Source organism: Chelon labrosus (genome assembly GCF_963514085.1).
Source record: "Chelon labrosus genome assembly, chromosome: 16".
NCBI classification, from domain to species: Eukaryota; Metazoa; Chordata; class Actinopteri; order Mugiliformes; family Mugilidae; genus Chelon; species Chelon labrosus.
This window is the reverse complement of record NC_140349.1, coordinates 15,432,313-15,452,897: the sequence shown is the minus strand read 5'-3', so window position 1 is coordinate 15,452,897 and position 20,585 is coordinate 15,432,313. Positions and strand designations below refer to the sequence as shown.

At 42.7% G+C, this 20,585-nt stretch overlaps 2 protein-coding genes across 4 annotated transcripts in view; both read right to left on the bottom strand.

Annotated features, from left to right (window-relative positions):
- Positions 1-8,813, bottom strand: part of vps50 (VPS50 subunit of EARP/GARPII complex) — a 115,465-nt gene extending 106,652 nt beyond the window's left edge. For all 3 annotated transcript variants that reach the window (XM_084563463.1, XM_084563464.1, XM_084563465.1), the window contains exons 1-2: positions 8,685-8,813; positions 8,091-8,159 (exon numbers count right to left, since the gene is read on the bottom strand). In XM_084563463.1, the coding sequence (XP_084419589.1) occupies positions 8,091-8,159; positions 8,685-8,717 (102 nt within the window). In that variant the 5' untranslated portion in view covers positions 8,718-8,813. The remainder of the gene's footprint in view (positions 1-8,090; positions 8,160-8,684) is intronic.
- A 1,340-nt stretch (positions 8,814-10,153) lies between these two features.
- On the bottom strand, positions 10,154-20,330 carry hepacam2 (HEPACAM family member 2). Its single transcript, XM_084563522.1, has 9 exons — positions 20,058-20,330; positions 16,664-17,023; positions 16,292-16,579; positions 14,518-14,817; positions 12,922-13,047; positions 12,560-12,581; positions 12,422-12,456; positions 11,991-12,064; positions 10,154-11,886 (listed from the first exon to the last, which is right to left on the bottom strand). The coding sequence occupies exons 1-9, from the start codon at positions 20,113-20,115 to the stop codon at positions 11,776-11,778; spliced, it is 1,374 nt and encodes a 457-aa protein (XP_084419648.1). The 5' UTR covers positions 20,116-20,330; the 3' UTR covers positions 10,154-11,775.
- Positions 20,331-20,585: the final 255 nt, after the last annotated feature.

Below are 20,585 nucleotides of genomic sequence, written 5' to 3'. Positions count from 1 at the left end.
GAAAGACAAGAAGACGCGGCAGATGAAAAAGAAAGAGAGGAGGGAGATTCCTCTTCTGAGAGACTCTGGGAAACATCAGAGCCCTATTGATTAACATGCTGTGCATCCATCGAGGCTTATTGCTGCGGTGAGTCTTTTAGATGAAGGGTTTTAAGCCCACATCCCTTCCTGACAGCCTTAATGAGGGAGATGTAGTCACATGCCAAAGCATCTCTGCCCCAAATCACTCCGATTGCTTTACTTGAATGTCATGAAGGTACATGAAGGTCAAATCTCATGGCAATCCATCCCACGATTTGGTCCACTGCCATCCTAAGGCCAGTGCTACTAGCACTTAAGATGCTTGTAGCACTAGTAGGGGGGGATGAGGCGGATGACTCACACTGTAATACTGTGTAAGGCATTGTGGAGTCATATAGCCCGAGGGACAAAATGACCTCCTCAACCTGTCCGTGGAGCAGGACAGAGACAGCAGCCTGTCACCGAACAAGCTTCTCTGCCTGATTATGGTGTCGTGTAGAGGGTGGTGGACATTGTTCATGATGGACCGGATTTTGTTCAAGGTCCTTGCATCTGCCACTGATGTCAGGACTCCAGCTCTGCCCCTACTACAGAGCCAGTCTTCTGTATTAGTCTGTCCAGCTGTGAGGTGATCTTCTTCTTAGTGCTGCATCCCCAGCACACCACAGCGTAGAAGAGGGCACTGGCAGCGATAGTCTGGTAGAACATGTCCAGCAACTTCCGGCCAATATTAAACAACCTTAATTTAAGACCATGCTAGTCGACCAGTCCACTTTGTGATCCAGCTGTAGACCCAGGTACTTATAGCATAGAGTCTTCTACACAATCCCTGTTGATGGTTACAGGCCTCAGGTGGGGCCTGGACCTCTGGAAATCCACTACCATCTGCTTGGTTTTAGGTGCACTAATCAGAAGATGGCTCGCTCCACACCATGAGATGAAGCTGTTCACCAGATTCTTGTACTCCTGCTCTTGTCCATCCCTGATACACCCCACAATTGCAGCGTCAACAAAGAACTTCTGCATATGGCATTACTCTGTGCTGTACTCGACGCCCAAGGTGTACAGGGTGAATGGGACAGGGGAGAGCACAGTCCAGTTCCCCAACCTGGCATACTGAGGTCTCCTAGTGAGATAGTCCGCTAACCAGGAAGTGCTGTGAGTCTACTCCCATTTCTACTAGCTTTTCTCTCAGCAGCAGGGGCCGAACGGTGTTGAATACGCTGGAAAAGTCAACAAACATGATCCTCACAGATGCAGCAGGTAGAGACGTCTTTGCATCATCTGCAAAGAAACCATTCACCATGCTTGGTGGCCTCACTTTATATATGCTCTGAGAGAAAAACCTTTATTTACATTAATGTTGAATCTCACCTCACTAAAACTAAAAAGAAGTCTGTGGACTTAGGACGAGAATAAACAAGAAATACTCAGGTTATGGAATTACGAGATGAATGCAATCTATATACCCCTACAAGGACACACATATATACTCGGGCTGCACAACTCATTGCAGGACATGCCATGTCAAGTAAGGCTGATTAACCCCGATACATAATGCTACAACTTTTCTGCTACAAGTACAGAGATGTAGCTTCCTGTGATCTCCAGGATCCCTACTGGTACCCTTTGTAGATTACAGTTGAGAATCACAGATGAGGCCCCCCACTAGGAACTTCATTACTAATATTATGACACAAGATTGATTTAAGATTTAAGATTGATCAAAGAGCATTATATGAATGTAGCGGGGTGCCATGGACTCCAACAGTTGATTGATATCTAATTTCCCCTTCATAATCACTTGAGTAGAGTACTCACAGCCGTCATCTACTTTTGTGTTTGGTGCGTTGAAGCTATGCAGCAACCTCCAAGGATGAAAAATAAAGCCAAAAACCCCAAATGACCACTACAGGTTGGCCTCAAAAGTAAACCAACCCCCATAGATGGCCATGATAAAATTTCACAGATGAAATAAATATGTTTACAACCCGGGGCCAAAGTTGTAAACTTCACAGGCTGCTAGCTGTCTGCCTTAGCATCACATGCCCATCTCAGCTCAACTCACACTTCACCTCTTTGCTCATTTTGCGTTAGCTGAGAGTTATGAGGACTCAGGCGCTGCCAAGATGGCGATGGCCAGTGCCCAAAATGGGCTTCAAAATCGTCCGTCTTTATATATAGTCAACAGTCCCAACCCTGGTAATAAATTACCACCTCATGATAATATCATTAGCATAAATCTCTTAAAGGAGCATAACAGAAACCTTTAGGGTTACATATGAAACAACTGTAATTCTGACTCCTTTATGCAATTTGCATGTTAATACCCTCAAATTAAAGCCGGGAGCACATATTAATTTCATAACTTGCACATGTTTTGGAAAACAACACTATCCAAAAATATATGGACGTATCCATACTCCATTAAATAAAGATGTTCTTGAGATAGCAGGCACTGATCAGGAAAACCTTGTTACACACCTGCCTACCCACAAATATTTTCCCGGCTACTATCAGCAAGGAGCGTGCAGCGCAGCGATGAGGTGTGTCACCCAAGTAACTAAATTTGCATCCGTGGGTGACAGCGTGTCTTGATGAGTGACATTTACATACGGCAATGCTGCTGAGAATAAAATATAACTTCGCCTAATTCAATTCCACACGGAGGGAACTGAGAGGACCGAAATGAAGCATTCAAATGTGTTTAATGTGTGTGTTTGCGTGCGCAGTGTATAGATCTTCAGGCGGATGCTTGCATCAGGTGAGGGAGGGAGGGAGAAGGAGCCCCTCCCTCCCCCGGGGGGGAAACGTGTGGGTGAGTTGCATGAGATTGAAAAGGAGGACGGGAGGCAGGGGCTCACGCTCTGCTATCAAAAAGGGTGGGTGGGAAATCAGCTCAAATGAGCGAGAAAGTGAACAGGGGAGGGGGGGGTGAGGCGGATGACTCATTGGTAACGAAAGTTACAGCAGAAAGTAAAAGACAGAGGAGTGAGGGGGAAAAAAAAGAAAGGACACGAGACAATGATGTGTCTCCTCTGAAGACCACTCCAAGGCGGTTAGGGCAATTCACCTCCACTGTGTCACCATCCCTCCCTCTCTGCCTCCACCTGAAGTGACGTGCGAAACATGTTAAGTAAAGGACTCGTTGAGGGGGCTACCTCGGAATAAATGATTTCCTACAACTCCCTGCAGCTGCACGGGCGCAAAACTAAAACAGTACCCCGTGTGAGAGACCCCAAAACCTGAGCTCCTGCGAGGCTTTGATCAAATTTCACTTTGAGGGATGAGGAACAAACAAACCACAATTCACCCCCAACCTCCGCAAATTAATGAAGCCCGCATCTCGCCCGCAGAAATTAGACATCTATTTGCATACAAAGTGAGGGACGTTTAGAGAGCCTTATCAAAGAATCAAAGTGGACATATTAGTCGGGGGTGCTGAGTGAATGGGGAAAAATTAGGCGCGAGACAAAAGTGCCCAGCAACACAGTGGTCCTGATAAAACAAAAGGCTGAATAAACAACAGGAGGTTCGTGGAAAATCCTGTGAGACGCACAGTGAGATTGACGAGGAGGCTGAGAGGAGGGCCAGTTATTTCCACTATGGAATCATTCATTAGATGAACAAATCAAAACCTCCTTGTTGTAATCAGAGCCGAACATGAACGCGAGTCTAACTGGGTGTGTATGCTACGACGCGAGGGTCTGACACGGATATCTTTGGGGACATTAGGACGTAATCACAGCCGACAGCTGCGGGGTTAACAAATAATAACACTGAATTTCTGCTTGGAAGTGCGTGATTATTATACCTTTCATTCAACACTGCGTGAAATTGAGTCAAAAGCGTGGCTACTCTGTGATTTCTTGTAGTTGTTTTGCGTGTATAGTAACACTCTTGAATGTTCAATTAGATTCTTGCTGATCCGCCAAAGAGGACCGGGTCCGTAGGTCAGAGCACACTGCGGACTGTCAATCTGAGGCTGTGTTCTCGCTCAAGATATCCTGAACTAATGACAGGTTATCAAAAATGTCCTCCTCGCAGCTTTATCCCCAAGCACTGTATGCAGAAAATACATACTGCACACTGGAGTATGCCAGCCAATCATTTTAGAGGTATAATTTTAGAATATAATTTAATATCGAGGAGGCGATGCAGTCCAAATGTGTGAATGAATGTCTCCTCTGGTGTGTGTCTGGACAGAGCATTTTTAATCCGGACCAAAAGAAAAAAAAGTGTCGAGAGTGAATTAAGGGTGACCCCTACTGGTGGAAAACTGTTACTGCATGAACCTGCAGAGGTTTTAATAGACTGCTGTTTACGTGCAGGGAGGAAAAAACGTATTTTAGACAGGGGGAAAACAAAGAAAAGCACTAAATCCTTACATCTGAGATGTTGGAAATTGCAAATGTTTATTTAATTATCTAGAATTTAAAGTGTTGTTGTGTGCAAACGATGCCATGCTCATATAGTTACAAAGTTTAATGATGGAAATCCTCAAACGTACCACAAAGCTGAAGGGGTTAAGAGGGATAACGCAGCATAACCTATAAAGCGAATCCTTAAAAGTGACTCGCAGAGGGACAACAGCTTTGAACAAAAAGCACTGGAAGAGTTCCTTTGTTGGTAGTGTCAACCCACAAAGCAGCTGAGGAACAGAGAGATTTTAAAAAAGGAACAAAAACATCAAGGTTGCCAAAAATAGCTTGGAGTCTTTTTGGGAAGATTTAAATAAACAGAGAAAAACATTTTCTTTACCGTTACTCAAGGTTTGAAAGCCATGGACCTACTATTAATTACAATTTTGAAATGATATCAAACACGTTGAATGAGGACAAAAATACTTTAAACTTAACTTCGACGTCTCAGTGTCACTCTGATTTACATGTAGAGGCTGCTAGGTACACAGCAGCATTTTGTATCGAGAGTAAATCGATGCTATTGCCAGGAGTCTGACCTCTGTATGTTCTCATAACCAGTCTGAGATCTGCAGTAAAAGTAGGGCCGAAGACCCGATGGAAGTTTGTGTTACACCAAACTTCTGACACAATCTGCTGTGGATAAAGATGCAAACACAGACGCATGTACACATAAATAATTCTGATCTTGTGCCATCTAAATATAATAAAGAGTTTTGCTCAAATAGGTGTCAGAACAAAGCAAATGGGCTGATTAAAAAAAGGATGGTGGTCACTGGTCAACAGAAGCTGCTCTCACTGTGTTAGCCTTCCCTTAACGAACCAAATAAATGATATTTGACATCAAATACGACCGACCCAAGAACAACTGAAAACCGCCTTCTTTCTTAAAATGGAACAAGGTACAAATAAAACAAACCACTGAGGTCATGTACACATGCATTTCCACTGCTCCTGCAAAACTCTGTTTGTCCTCCGATCCAGAAATAAACTGACCCACTGATGAACATGAATGCTGTCCCCGGCTGTAAAGCACGTAACACTATTATGCGCCAGTCGTCTAAGGTTTATTAACATCTGTAATGATCAAGCAAAGAGGATAAACAGGTTGTTTGATTGAGGAAGTTGCTTCTACATCCTGATTTACTCTGGGGTGCTCTAGGTGACTGAACCCAATTATGCACAGCCCTGCACTGAATGTAAACTCCATGAAGGCTACGGTATTCAGCATCTGTTTAAAATAACTGAGAGAGCTGCTGATTCAACTGTGTGGAGGCTGTGGTTTGTAGTACTGTTGAAATGTATTGTGTTGTACGGACGCATGTTTCTATTATTTTGACAACCCTATTGTAGGCAGTGGGCTCGGCTAAATAATAGAAACAATGATCGTACAGTTGATTGACCAACTTCCTTACACTGTTTCAACATAAACTCAACATTGTAACAGTCATAAAGCAAAAATTTAGTGCAGGATAGTTATGTTAGAAGAGGTTATATTCATTTTCACTAGTGTACCTAATGTTTTGGCAAATGAGCAATAACTACAGGCCATCTAGTGTGCGCCCATCTCATCACTGCTTCTTACTCAAACACTATGAAACCCCGCAGGTCCAAATGGCGAACCTGACAGCATCATTCGTCAATCATCCCCCGCGTTAGTCGCCCGCCTCATACGGTTAGCCAGATGTTGCTGTCAGATCCCGAAGGATGATAAATGACGTGGATCGAGGCAAAGACGGATGGAAACACACGGAGGGTTCCAGTGAGCGAGTGTCAGTATCATAATAACGCACAGAGCCAAGCACCTTGGTCTCGCTCTCCTGCATGGAGCAGCGTGGTTCCAGCCACGCGGGCTGTGGAAGTGTTAACGGCACGCCGACAGGACTGTTCACCTTTAATCAAGAGGGGCCGACAGTATATGAAACCTTTGCCTGTGTGGGATTTATTCTATTTCCCTGCAGGCTGAGAGGTCGAGGAGAAAAATAAAGGAAGTCAGAGCATAATATCATCAAACAATGATGCCCTGTGTTTTGGTTGAACACAATAAAGGCAGGTGTTTGCAGTACACACAAGAGAGTGAATTCATGGATGACTTAGAGCAGCCGGCTGAATGCACATCCATACCACTTACGGCCATTTATTTCTGTCCACCTCACGCTGCTTTATGTCACATTAACCAAACAAAATAGCTGATATATGATAAGATTCACAGCCGTTCTTGTGTTCCAGCTTTAACAAAGGTGAATATTACAGGCCTAAAAACCTAAAGGGTGTTTGATTACTGCAGATCCAGTTCGACCACATCACCTGATACCAATCCCAAAACCAGGACACACACATTTCCACAAAAATAAATAAATTTTTCTGGAGACACTCCCACCTGCTTTCATTCAGCCTCTTATAACACCTGGAGACTATGGCTTATCTTATCAGAGCCTGATCTGTGTCACTGGGTGTTTTTCCCGCAACAACAGGTCTAACAACAGCTTTGGGACCACCATACGACCTCATAACATTGTTGTGTATCAGCTCCAATAACCGAGATTAAAATATCACTACAGCCTAAAACAGTATCAGCTTTATTCTTGAGTACTTTTGAATTAAACAACACCTCGCAGGGGAGAGAGAGAAAAAACACTTCCTCTTTAGCCCCGTTTCTTTCAACCTGCGTAGCAAATAATCGTGCTGTACATCAGCAAAGAATGCCACCGAGACAAATTCCACTCACACACATAAGTGTTCAGGCAGAACCAGCGTGACAATCAACATCACAGGTAGAGGCTGAAAGTTTAGAAGGAGAGAAATTAAATGTCAACTTTAATCGACCTCGCCGACGTCAGCCGCCGCTGCGAACAAATGGAGTTGGTCGCCTTCCAAATTGTACCCGGCCACATTAACAGAAGGTCATGATCGCTGCGAGGCAAAGTCAAAAGGCAAAGCCGGGAGCCAGCAGAGCGCCGAGGCGTCGCTAAGTAAGTGGTGCCTACACGTTACACAGAGCCACCGCGCCGTTTTGCTCTGTTTGCTCTTGACAAATCGAATTTGTACAAGTGGATATTGACAAATTCTTTCTGTGACACGGCATGACTGATTAGATTTTCAAAGGACGCAATGCCAAAATGCTGAAATGCTATTACAGGAGGCTGTATTTCACACTGTGAGGACTTGATGTTAAGTGATATAAATGGGAGAAAACAATGTGGGTGTGTTTTAACTAAGGCCATTTACAGGAAGCAAGATAAAAATGTAATAATTGCATCATATCTTCAGCAGTTTAGATGTTCAGGTTTGTCGCTGCTTTTCCTTACTTGTGTGCTTAAAATAATACCCAAGGTGCCACAGATGATCAACAAAAACAAGAGCGCAAACACCACATTGATAACTATACATATTTAGTTCACCTTCCGTGTGTACTGAAAACAATAAAATACTTTTCTAGCTTTCATAAAAATCGTTACAGAAAGCACTGCACCACTCAGAACTTGCAGCACAATTAAATCAGGTAGCCATCTATTAACTCCTGCTACTTGAATGCAACATTATCTGTGGTGGGATTCAGTTATGTTGTATTACACTGAGAGACTTGATTGCACCGTACATGGAGTCAAAATGCATCAAGCACCACAACAAACCCGGCTGATTGTTTACCTTGCTAGGGATCCTGAGGTTCTCCACAGGACTGAGGTCTGCCATGCTCTCCTGGGGGCTTTTCAGGCCCTGTCAAAATAAAATCCAATTAAATTCGACTGAAAACTTCCAAGTAACGTTTTATTCTTCTCTATTTAAAACTTGTTCCCGTTGTCACACAGCTTGTCATTCATCAGCACACTAACGCATGCAGCAAGAAAAAGTGGAACTGACTGACAGATTTCTGAATGCGATATGCTTTGTTGTGTCCAAGTGTGCACCACTGAGTATAACATTACTGCTTGTGCAAACTGAGAACTTCCCTAACCGCCCAGCGTGCACTGATGCGCCCTGTTGTTGTTTTGCTCGTCTGGTTGTGCTCTCTTTACGACAAACGCGTGAGTACAACTGCTCATACGTGTGTGTTTTTCTTTCATCAGAGGTAAACGGGCTGCTGAAAAACAGCTGTCAGTCCGGCCCAATGTGCCCTTTAACGAGCCAAACGATGAGCTGTCAAATTAGCCACTTAGCTTAGCTAGCTGCCATGCTAGCTGTGGGCAGTTGTTAAGGAACAGACGGGCGGCAGCTCCGTTTCTGGACGCCTGCTCTGCTCACCTGACGGGCCATAAGAGATTTGATCTTCTGCATGGTAACTCCGACTCGTGTCAGCGGGGAAATAGGTGAGTAAAGTCTCAGTTTCGCCTTGTTGTCAATAGAGCGCCTCCATCACTACGAGAGGGAAGCCATAGTTGACCGTCACGTGATTGGCACGGCAGGAACCGTAAAAAAAATTCCAAAGCATTCTGGGAAAGGTAGTTGTTTCCCTTTTTTCACGTTTCTAGTCAAAATTTCAGTTAAAAAAAAAAACACGAAACGTCTGATAGAAATTAAAAGTATGTGTTATTCTGGATATGTAAAATTTGTAAAAGAAAAAAAAACAAAAATGATTTATATTGTGATACATGTACTGCTGTCATACACCACTGGATGGTAGTAATTTAACAACGTTGCAGAGACATAGGCCGATATACAATATTATAGCAGTAGTTATTTTTTTTTATCCTGTGTCACACTAAGAAAAGCACAGGTGTAAATAATAAAGTTTGTAGCCACTAAATTCAATCCTGGGTGCCTGCTGTGACTGTCACACTGTCAATGATCCAATTAATGGAAAACATAGATGGAAAAGTGCAGGGGACGGCAGTCTGAGATCCTTTTAAAGCTGTTCGTCCAATAGAGTAATTTTAAAATAGATGTAAGTTATTTACTTACGATGGAAATATCACTTAATTGCTCCTTTTGTAAAATATGATTGAATTTACATGTTAAGAATTCAGTAATACAACATAATGTATGAAATACTGTTTTACCACTACTTACTACTGATCAATATGACACTAACAGTAATTGTATATACCTTAATCTGCTATTTTTTTTTTTCTTACAGTAGAGCTAATTTTATCTCAGGAAATGATAAGAGTATTTCTTCTAGCACTTCTTAGAATACTTGTCATTTAAGAGTCGTCATGTCATAATACTGTGCCATGCATGACTCAGTGCCGTTAAGCCCCATCTCTGCCAGTGCAATTACACCTGTCACTGCACTGTAAACTATGTCAGTTATTACAGGAATGGTGCAGCCAGACCAATTCAGCCCGCTCCGTAATTGCCCCCTTAGGTTGAGATGAGCTTGTTTAAAAGCAGGCAGCACGCAGCAGACAGCAGGCACTGGGAGCTCTAGTTCCTGGTTAATTATGCCTCAGGCTATTTCCCAGTCAAATGAAGGTGAGGTCGCTCTCCTTAGGTGAGTTTACTCCACGTTGTTTGTCAAGGCAGTCATCCACAGCGTGGAGCCTCCCTTAAAGCATACACTGAGACGGAACAGATGGCAACCCCTACCCGGAGATGCCACCACAAAGACACGGCGCTCTCAGCTGGTCAGCTCATAAGCTATTATTAGAGCTAGATTTAATAAACTACTTGTTGTTATGCAGAGGAGCACCGGGATAAGCCACACTTGGTAATTCAGTAAGAGGATCAGCTCTTGAAAATTCATTATCCTTAAACAGTTAATGAATAAATAATACAGTGTAACTCATTATCTCGTTGGCGCACACTGTCAGTTTGGAAAACAAGTCACAATTGTCCCCCAGTGTAATTTGTTTGTCCCTTCAAAAGTTTTTTTTTTTTTAATTTACATACAGTTTCTACCTAAGGGCATACTGTTACAATCGGCGTTGAATCTGTTTACTTTTTGTGATATTTGTCATGACATTAAATGAAAGCACAAAGCGTGAAAGTGAGTGTATTGACAATAAGCTGCATCATGATGATTCATTGTCCAAGGTTGACAAATAAAAAAAAAAAAACTGTTTTGTAAAATGCAAAATCAACTTTGGTCTCAATTTTCTTAACAGAAAAAAATCTTTATTTCTATATATTTCTCTCCACTCACATAAAACCAAGCGAATGCACACACACGCTTTCCTTTCTTTCTTTTTTTTTTTTTTTTGTCTATTCGTGACAAGGTGTCAGCAGGAGCAGGTGGAGGGCACTCTGCCACATGCTGAACCATCCGTCTGTTGATGCCCGTGTCTGTGTCATGCCAGGTACACAGCATACCAATACAACAAGGCTGAGAGAAGCAAAGCACTCTGCAGCAATCCTGCCGCAGTGAACACAACTCATACTTTTTGAGAGAAGACTGATCGCAGCCAAGACACCAGACAAAGACTGACTGTGAGGCAACAGAACAACTGACAGCTTTGCTGGCTCCAGCTATTATTTTTCAGAATGTGTGAAAGAAAAAGTGTTCATTTCAAGGCATTTGGATATTCTGTGAAAATGGAAAATGTAATTGCACAAATTGCAGAGTGAAGTGCTTTTTCTTTGGTTGTGGGGAACAAAATGTGTATTTAAACTGACCCAGAATAGTAAACAGTTATATCTTTAATAAAGTACAAAACAAACATGTGGATGCAAACTGTACAATAACTTTTGATGTATTAATCATTTCCATTGTGAGCAGAAGAAAATGCTACATTTGGGGGGAAAGGGTAAAGAGTGTGTATAGGAATAAATAGAGCAGAACATAGAAATAGCATATGTATAAAGAATCTGCAGAATAATCCATGTACAGTATTTACAATTAACCTGAATATATTCCATACAAGGAAATGCATTCATTTTAACACTTCTCTCAAAGCATACTCTCAGTAGGGAATGTCATATATTCTTATTTATAAATTAAAAATCTAAATTAAATCTGTGTTTTAAATAGTAATCGCAATGTGGGAATTTGGGCACCTTGTAGGTCTCTCATGACATCTTTAAAACAATGTAAAAGTGGCAACCACTAACGTGCTTGGTTTAACATGAGCTTCACATTTGAACCGAAAAAGCAAAATCGTTAAAACTTCAGTTAGACTTTAACATTGAAAACAAAAAAAAAACAAAGCCACAAATGCATTATCACCTCACGGTAAAGTCAGCAATCGACATTTAACATCTGACCCAAGCTCTCCACAAAAACAGTGCATGATCAGGTTGTGTACTCACACGAGTCTCCTTCATCCTTCAAAAAAATAAAAAAAACGGGCCACCAAAACCAGTGCGTCAGGCTTTGATAACAGAGACTTAAGAGAATAAAGCTACACACAAGTCTTCAAGTGAAACGGCTGTTAAGTTACATCTCGACTCTCTGCGGTTACTTCAGCAAACTGTGACTGGGGGTTTCAGGAACGTGTCTGATCACATCGTAGATGGTGGTGTGCATATCCTGAAGCGACTCGAGGCGAGCTAGAGATCTGCACGACGCCTGGGGGACAGTTACATAGGAAAATTAAAACCATGAAAGCACAAAAGCATTTAGAAAGCGCATGAGCTTCGCCTGTGAATGTCAGTGTACATCAAGTGAAATACCTGTGTAGATTCCATTTTGCCAGGTATGGAGACAAACTCGTAGATGCCAAAGTCTTCTGTTGCGTCCTCATGACCTGCTAATACACATTTTCTAATGTCAGACAGATGCTTAAGTTACAGTAAGGGTACAAGTATCAAGTTTCCATGTTTACAATAACATCATGAATCTAATGATGTCATAAAACCTAGACCTGCTTTTCAGCTGAAACCCTGATGTTGTTTACTTTTCGACTTTAGGTTCCTGTTTTCTCAAACCGGTTTTCAAGAAATGACTATGAAGTACAACCAATAGCCCCGTACTTCCATTATTTCCTACACAAATCCCTTTCAAAATATGACATAAGGGATGTATATATGTAAACAAGAGTGCATGCTCTACTGTCCTTAATGATTGCATTGTTTGATGTAAGCACGAAGAAACCGCAGTTTACCTGAGCGATGTGGTCGCTTCTGTTCTGAAAACGGTCTGCAAATAAAATCAAGATAATAAAGCAGTTAGTTAAAGGTTATATGTGAGGTTAAGTCTTCACTAGAAGTGTCTGTATTCATTTCATACTGAAGGCTCTTACCTGTTGTAAATGCTCATAAGCACTGATGATAATAGAGAGAGACAGAGACAGAGAAAAATAATTATTCACAGCACACAGATGACAAAAGTTTAAACCTTGACTTATTCAAATACAGAAGTTACTTTGCCCTTTTACCCCGGTTACCTTCAGTTTGACTAACATTTGCAAGTTATTTACATTTATGATTAACTTCAACATGTGTGAGCTTGGCGCACCAGGCCGTTAGTGTTATCTAATATTCACCTTTCAGCTTTTTAGACATCCAGATTGCAAGCTTTGGGCACATTAAACAGAACTCACGGGGATTTACAGTGTCTATCACTTACTGCATGCCAGTGTAACTGAAGAAAACAGTTTCTAACCTCTCTTAGGATGGCAGTTTCTCCGGATGAAGAACAGCAGCATACAGCCGATGACAAACAGAGAGCAGACAGTAATGGCTGCCAACGGGGATACAGAGCTGCCATTCTGGGTGTGCTTCTCTTTCCCTGTTAATAAAAGACAATATAATGTTAACACTATACACATCTATCTCTTTCTTCCTGAGTAATATATCTCAACATTTATGTCTGGTTGGATTTCTACATAGTTTTATACAGATATTCGTGGTGTCCAGAGGATGAATCTAACAGACTTCCAGAAATTTCCCCTTACACCAACAGCAGGAATTATTATTATTATTATTTTGTAAAATATGTCGACTATTAGAGATTGCTCTAAAGTTTGCTACAGATATTCTACGTCCCACTGAAGATAAATTCAAATCTACTTGTTTTCCCATCAGCCTCAGCTATAGGCCCACGGTGCCCTATGCTAGCATGCTAAAAGAAAAACCTAAATCTGCTTTTTCCAGAGTTTAGCAAATTAGCAAAATTTAGCAAATTTAGCAAGTTTACCTGCTAGCATGCCTGCAGGTAAACTTAAAATCTGATATAAAAACAATAGTTTGGAGAATGTTGGTGTACTATTTAGTACAGGGTTGGCATGCTAAAAGGTAAAACTAAAATGGTAAATCTGCTTAAAAATAAAATAGAAATAGCTGGGAGCTTGTTTGTGTGTTAATTAGCAAATGTTACCTTGCTCATATAACCTAAAATTGAGAATCTGCTAAAAAACTATTAGTTGGGAGGTGTAGGTACTTTGCAAATGTTAGTAAATAAAAGGCAACCCTAAATGGAAAATCAGCAAAAAAAAATATTAAAAAAAGTGTTTGTGTGGTACTTAGCAAATGTTAGCTTGTTAACAGATGAACCTAAAGGGAAGATTTACAAGGAAATTATGCTAGCATGCTCATAGTTGAATCTAAAATGGTAAACATGCTAACAAAAGCATTTTAGAAAATGTTAGCATGCTAACAGGTGAACCTGAAATTTGCTAAAAAGAAAACGAGTGGGAGCATGTTAGTGACATTACACGTTCTGATAACAATAAAAAGATGTAGGCTGTCACGACGTCTGTCGACTCATTAAATCATAGCCAGTATCAGCAGTAATGATCAGTGTGCCTTTCTCAGTATCACCAAGACAACATATCAATGTTGCATTCAGCACACAGAAACTCCATATGCTATAAAACTTGGTCAACAAATACAACAGCTGTTATCCACTGTTTACTTTCTCAGCCACTGAACTTTAATACCGGCGGCAGGTGCTGGAACCTAGCAACAGAGATAAAACCTTAGTTTCATAAAAGCCATGAATAATTCATCTTATATCCATAACCTGCTTCCATTCATTAGTTATTGTGCACAGAGTAGGCTCCTCCATCTACAGTATGTAATCTAACCAACAATTCCCAAAGCTGACCAAGGTTTGTCATTTTCAGCATTGAACTCTCAAAGCTCACTAAACTCTTCTGCTTTTTGGCACGACACGCTGTTTACAGAGTGTTTATAGCAGAGGATTCCCAAAACCTACCCACGCTCTGCTCTCTCATGCCGTGCTCCACCCTCTACCCACCTGTTCCTAAGCTGGCCACCACCAGAGTGAACTGGGCCTCGTCCTGCTTCTGCGTCACGTTGTTGAAGGCGCGGCACAGGTACTCTTCGGCCTGGGCCAGTCTGTAGGAGCGCACCTCCAGCCGCGGGCCCTCCGTGATGACCTGGGTCGCGTTGTGGCTCTTGGAGATCCAGACGTAGCTGTTCGGAGGGTTGGAGTCAGCCTGGCATTCGAAGAAGACCAGTTCTCCGGGGTTGATGGTGAACACCTCCCCTGTCCTCAAGCCGTGGACGGAGTTCACCTCCAGGTTGTAGGGGCCATCTGTGTGGGTCGGGGAAACATGACAGTTTTGCCGCTGAGACGTTGTTTTGTTATACACAGTAGGTACTTTTAATAAACTGTCTCATTCTAATGCATGAAGGGGCAGAGGTGGAGAACAGGGTAAGCAAAGTGAGCGTCTAACTGCAAGGTCACAGGGTTGATACGCAGCCGAGCAGGATAAATATGGGTGAGCTGAAGCATGTAATCACAAAGCAGTGGAGATCAGCGAGACCTTGGTGGAAAAAATTAGACCCATGTTCTACTAGCCATATTAGTGATCTTAATGTAGAACTGTGGACGCGTGGATTTGGGCATGCATTAGATTCAGTAAAAAGGGATTAGTTCTTCCCACATAGTTAAGTGAAGGAAACCATTTCAAACTCAATGTTTATAATAGTCCTTTGTCATGACCGCAATACAAGAACGAGTGGTGCACACTTTTTTCATACTTACATGTTTTAAATAACGCGATTGTATTATGCCCACAGATCTATATCAAATATAGTTCTGTCAATACTCTCTAATACTATCAAATACTGCAGCTCTCATAAGGCGTGCCACAAATGAAGTACCAACAAATACTATTATTTGAATGGAATGAAACTGTTTTCTATGTGTGAGACAGACAGAAAACAGACGTAAAGGCCGAGGCCCCAGGGTGGGATAGAAACCAAATATGGTGAAACCGAAAGAGGTACTTTAACTGATATCCCTTCCTGGAAATTAAAACACAAACATGCCCTGCAAATGCAAATGTACAGTAAACAATGACAGCATTTAAACACCACTGTCCCAGCGCACTGACTAAACAGACAAGGAAAACTCGGGTCGCTCAGTCAGTGCAGGTAAATGTATTATAATCCACAGTTTCAGGAAAATGAAGACTCATTCAAATGAATTCACAGGAAGATTGTACGTAGGTTTTCAGTTTGACCTGACGAAACCAGTCAGAGTTATCAGTGTATCTACTCCCTTTATGGAGGAACAGAGGAGCTCTGTGAGATAAGTCTGCTTGTATGCAAATCGCATCCCATAACAGCCACGTGTTTACATCTGTCAGTGAGTGGGCGGATATTTACATATGACCTAATGTTTGTGAGACAATTGTGCAAAAGTGAAAAACAAAAGTGTACAGGTTCTGTGTTTTGTTAGTACAGAATACCATCCCAAAGGTACGGGACTGATCTGAATTTATGATGATTTTAGATCCTGTTCAAATGTGTGCCAAACTAAACAAAGGTCACATGATCCTGCTATGTGAGAGATTGGAGACAAACTGCCTCCGTATCTTATTCTTCTTGAACCATTTCCTGAACATTTTTGGTCCATTTCAAATGTTAGCATCCATCTCTGGCATGTATTTTTTTACCAAAACAACTAAACTCAACTACTCTAGGGAGAGGACAAAGACTTGCATGTTGAGGTAATCTTTGAGGAACCAAGGGAACAGATGGGGACATATACAGCTACTCACAGTAGACATTGAGTTCCACAGTCCTGCTGTGCTGGCCCTGGCTGACAGGGTTGCTGGCCACACAGCGATAGTTTCCCTTGTCCTCTTTTCTCACCGGGCTGATTAGCAGTGTGGAGTTGTCTTTGGAGAAGTGGTATCTGTCACTGTGCGCCAGGGCAACGTTATCCCTAAGCCACTGAAACACGACTCTTGTTCCTCTCTCAACAGAACAAGTCCAAGTTACGTTCGCCTTGTCCTCGACAACTGCAAAGGACGGGCTCTTCTTAATGACCGGAGTGGACACGGGCACTGAGAATAAAACAACAAAACATTGTTAAATTTTGGGCAATAAATACCGTTGATTGTGTCCAAACATCAGACCTGATAACTCACCGTCAACTGTCACATGGACGGTTCTCTCCTCCTTGATGACCAGCCCTGTTTTGTTATGGAACTCTATGTTGAGGCTCAGGTGATAATCCCCCTCGTCATCCTGGGTCAGTTTCTGGATTCTCAAAGAAACGTTGGGTTCTCTGAAGTGGAGGTGGTTGCGGCGCATCATGTCAGTGATGGCGTTTTCTTTGGTGAATGTCACCAGCGTGGTCCTGACGCCACTTGGCTTGGTGTGGGACCAAGTTCCCTGGATCTCGGCTTTGTCCAGAGAGAAGTGAGTCTCCACAGACAGGAGCAGAGGCTCCCCTTTGATGCCATGATGGACCAGTGAGGGGATGTGAATGAATTCAGAGTTGATCTCTGAGTTGGAGGAGATAAAGGGAAAAGGAAATGAGAGTGTTGCTGCACAGTCAAGGTAAGGTAACCTGAATCATGGGACACTTCTGTCTTTAACCTGCACCTATGAATCCAGATTTAAAGCTTGTTTCAAATGGTGTTTTCAGTGCTTTAATGATTTAAATGATTTGATCGTTCCAGGGAAAAGCAGGCAGGGTGCTTCAGGAACATGTCTGTTAGATATCGACTGTTTGATTCTCTGTGTAATTCAAAGAAATATTGGGACTGATTCCCAGACAAGGATATAGATTACCAACTCATATCCTACCCTTCAATTTGACTATTTTTATGAGGTACATGTGTGTTGAATCAGCTTTGTTTTAGTAGTCATTTTAGAGACCTGCATGGTGCTGGCAAGCTAATGACAAGCTAATATCAAGCTAACAAGCGACACTTGGAGGCTGAACAACGAGCTGTGTACACAATATTTACAGAAAATCCACCAGGTATGGAGCAACATTATTTTCCTTAAAGTTCTAAGTTTTCTATTTTTGGTCACCGCCAACTTCTGAGGGACTTTGTAGCTGCAAAATGCTCCACCACGTACATTAGCTAGTTGCTAACTCTTCCACTCATTGATGTTTGATGCTGGGAATGTGGAATACAGTCATATTTCTTTTCTTTTTTTTTCAGTGCAAACTGATCAGAGTGATCCAAAACAAGCTAAGAGATCCAAGTGTTAATCCTCTTTTTGTTTGCCAACACAAGAGTTCCCTTTTACTGCACTCCTCCGTTGTCAGCAATACATCATGTACTGATATGTGTCTATATATAACATGAACTTTATGCTGCTGCTGAAAAACTGGGCAAGACTTGTCAACCTTATGTACATGCTGCATGATAGTAAGCTTAGCACAGATGAAAGCCAGTCGCTGCACCAAGTCAACCATAGCTGGGACTTTGTAACAATCAGATATTATTATTTAGCAGCTTAGATGATTTCATATCGTGTTATAATTTTACAGAATACTTCATGAGGCAGAAATCTTAGACATATTTGCCGTATGATGAGTGAGCGTATTGTGCTAGTAATTTGGGAGATGAAGACGAAACTGGTTTCGTTTTGACTCTCTAATCATATAATCTGCATCCTAGAGTTCAACCCGACCAGGTCCTGAAACTGCAGTGAGTTAATATTGACCCAGCTCACTACTGAGTGTCATTGTTGTCAGACGAGGATGAGAGTCGTCTCTTTGATCATGACTTATGTCGAAACAAACATTTGGGCAGTCTGAGGCAACTGCAACGGTTGAGCTATTGCTCTGCAGCTGGTTGCCGGGGAGCTTTGTTGGCTGGTTACAGGCCCAAAACACACAACTTTGAAAAAGAGATCTAGAGCGTCTATCTAATATAACTTGAAATTGCCCAATCTGTCATTATTTGCTCATATTACTCCAAAGCCACATGTTACTAAGCCTAAAACTGAGCTTTGGCCTCAGATCATGTGACAAGTTGAAAAGATAACAAGGCGCAATGGTAAAGACGGTTTGGATGGTGTGTCGAGTTGAGCGGCAGCATGTGAGTAGGCAGAAACAAACTTGCTAAAACCTCACTGTTTGTGTTCGTGGTGATCTCTTTCAGCTTCCCCTTTCTGTCACTTGAGTCTCTTTGTCTCACCTCTATCTTCTCTTTCTCAGTTTCAGCATAAAAGAAATGACAGGGAGAGGGAAACACTTGCCCGTATACTACAGATCAAATAATTCAAATGAACAAAGAGGGAAACTCTTGGATGTGAGTTTCGATTTGTTCGCTTCAAAAACCATATTTTCCCCTCGTGTCCCTTCTTTTCGTCCTCCTCTTCTCCTCCCTCCCCTCTGGCCGCCCCACATTTCCTCGCCCTGACGTCCAGCTGCTATCGGCCAGGTCTCTGGTGACTGCCGCCCGTGTTGCTCATCACAATAGATCTACTATGCGTCTGGTGTTATGTCCTAAATAATACATTCGGCTCGGACACCCCTTGCGACACGCTCCAGCCCTCAGGCCAGTTTCTGTGTACGTGTGTGTGTGTGTGTGCGTGCTGTCAGCGGCAGGAGTGTGCCTGTGTTTACACCAGCTGAGATCCGGTGAAAAGGCCCAAACGAGGAGGAGTGTGCCGAGCCCGCTCCTTCGCTGTTGTCCCCAAACAGCAGTGCATATTGTTGTGGTGATAGAGAGGAGATTACAGTGACAATGGGCTCTGAGGTGAGGGGATGTCTTCGTTTAGTGGCCACACACACACAAACAAACAGCCCCATGTGGAGACCCACAAACACCTGCCTCTTATCACCCTCACACACATCCAAGTTGTTTGGACATTAAATAGAGTCACCGGGTGCGCGTCCGAACGCCTCCATCCTCTGTTCTTTTTCAGATAAGACAAATAGTGCTTCTTGAGGAGCGTTGATGATACAAACATCAAAGCAGGGGAGAGCTCACGTTCGAGGGACTTTTCTGTTAGATATATCTCGTCATGTGAGGAGCCTGTTATCTCTGAGTCACAGAGCTGTGGCCTGGGTCACTTCTTCTTTCCACTGTCCCCGACTTTTTTGTCTGCCTTTTTACGTGCAGCCGACAGCAAGCCAGTTCCGTAAAGTCACGCCGAGATGACCGTGGCAAGGACATGCAAAGGAACCCAAGACAGGCTCCAAAAGCAACACTTTGAGATTCAAATTTAGTCTGAAAAATGGCTGCAGGCCCTTTAGTGTCAACAACTCGACGACCCGCTTTAAATTTTGCTCCAAATTTTACAACATGAATGAGACCAGTTTTAATATTTAAAAGCAAAGACATACAGTGATTGTCCTTAGATGGACTTTTTGTTTCATTACTGCTCCTCTGACCTCTCGAAGATTTCACAAGGTTTACATGAGCACTTTGCTACTGAAAAACTTCCTCAGCTCGCCCCTCGGCTTCACCCGTACCAACCAGGCAAACAATGCAACCACAGCAACTGCTACCGCTGCTCAACACACAACACAACACGGGCAACTCGTGCTCACAATCCCACAGAGACACTCACCTGTTAGGATGAACAGGACAGAGCAGACGTAGAGCGCTGGTCTTCCCGTGGCCTCCATGGCATCTTATCCTCTAGGGATATGTCGGAGATTTGACAGGCAGGCAGGGAGTGAGGGATGTAGGAAGGAGGAGATGAGTGGAAGAGAAAGAGGAGGAGGAGGAGGAGGAGGAGGAGAGAAATGTGACTGGTTGTGGTGATAATATTTGCCAGGGAAATAGAGGAGCTCGCTTTCCTGCAGGCAGCTACAGGCCCCTCCCATGTGACACTATGAGTAAGAAGAGGTCCACCTGGTAGAGACAACACGGTGTGGTCCTCACACACACACACACACACACACACACACACAAAGACGGAGATACACACACACAGAGAGCTGCCCTAGGGCTGAGAGTTAGCTCTGTTAAAGGGAAACTGAGAAACTGTAAAAGGATAGTCGAGAGCAGAATGGAAACAGTTTCTTTACATCATAATGCACCAGCTGTCTGCTGCACCAGTCCCCCGGGCCGTGAGACAAAGCTTTTAACTGCT

Bases quoted from the DNA above. Each gene is read 5' to 3' on its own strand.
- hepacam2 (XM_084563522.1), bottom strand. From the start codon at position 20,115: ATGGAGGCCACGGGAAGACCAGCGCTCTACGTCTGCTCTGTCCTGTTC. The intron at 17,024-20,057 runs GTGAGTGTCTCT...CCTCCAACTCAG, and splicing joins TGTCCTGTTCATCCTAACAG to AGATCAACTCTGAATTCATT. The intron at 11,887-11,990 runs GTATTTCACTTG...ACTGTCCCCCAG, and splicing joins GCAAAATGGAATCTACACAG to GCGTCGTGCAGATCTCTAGC.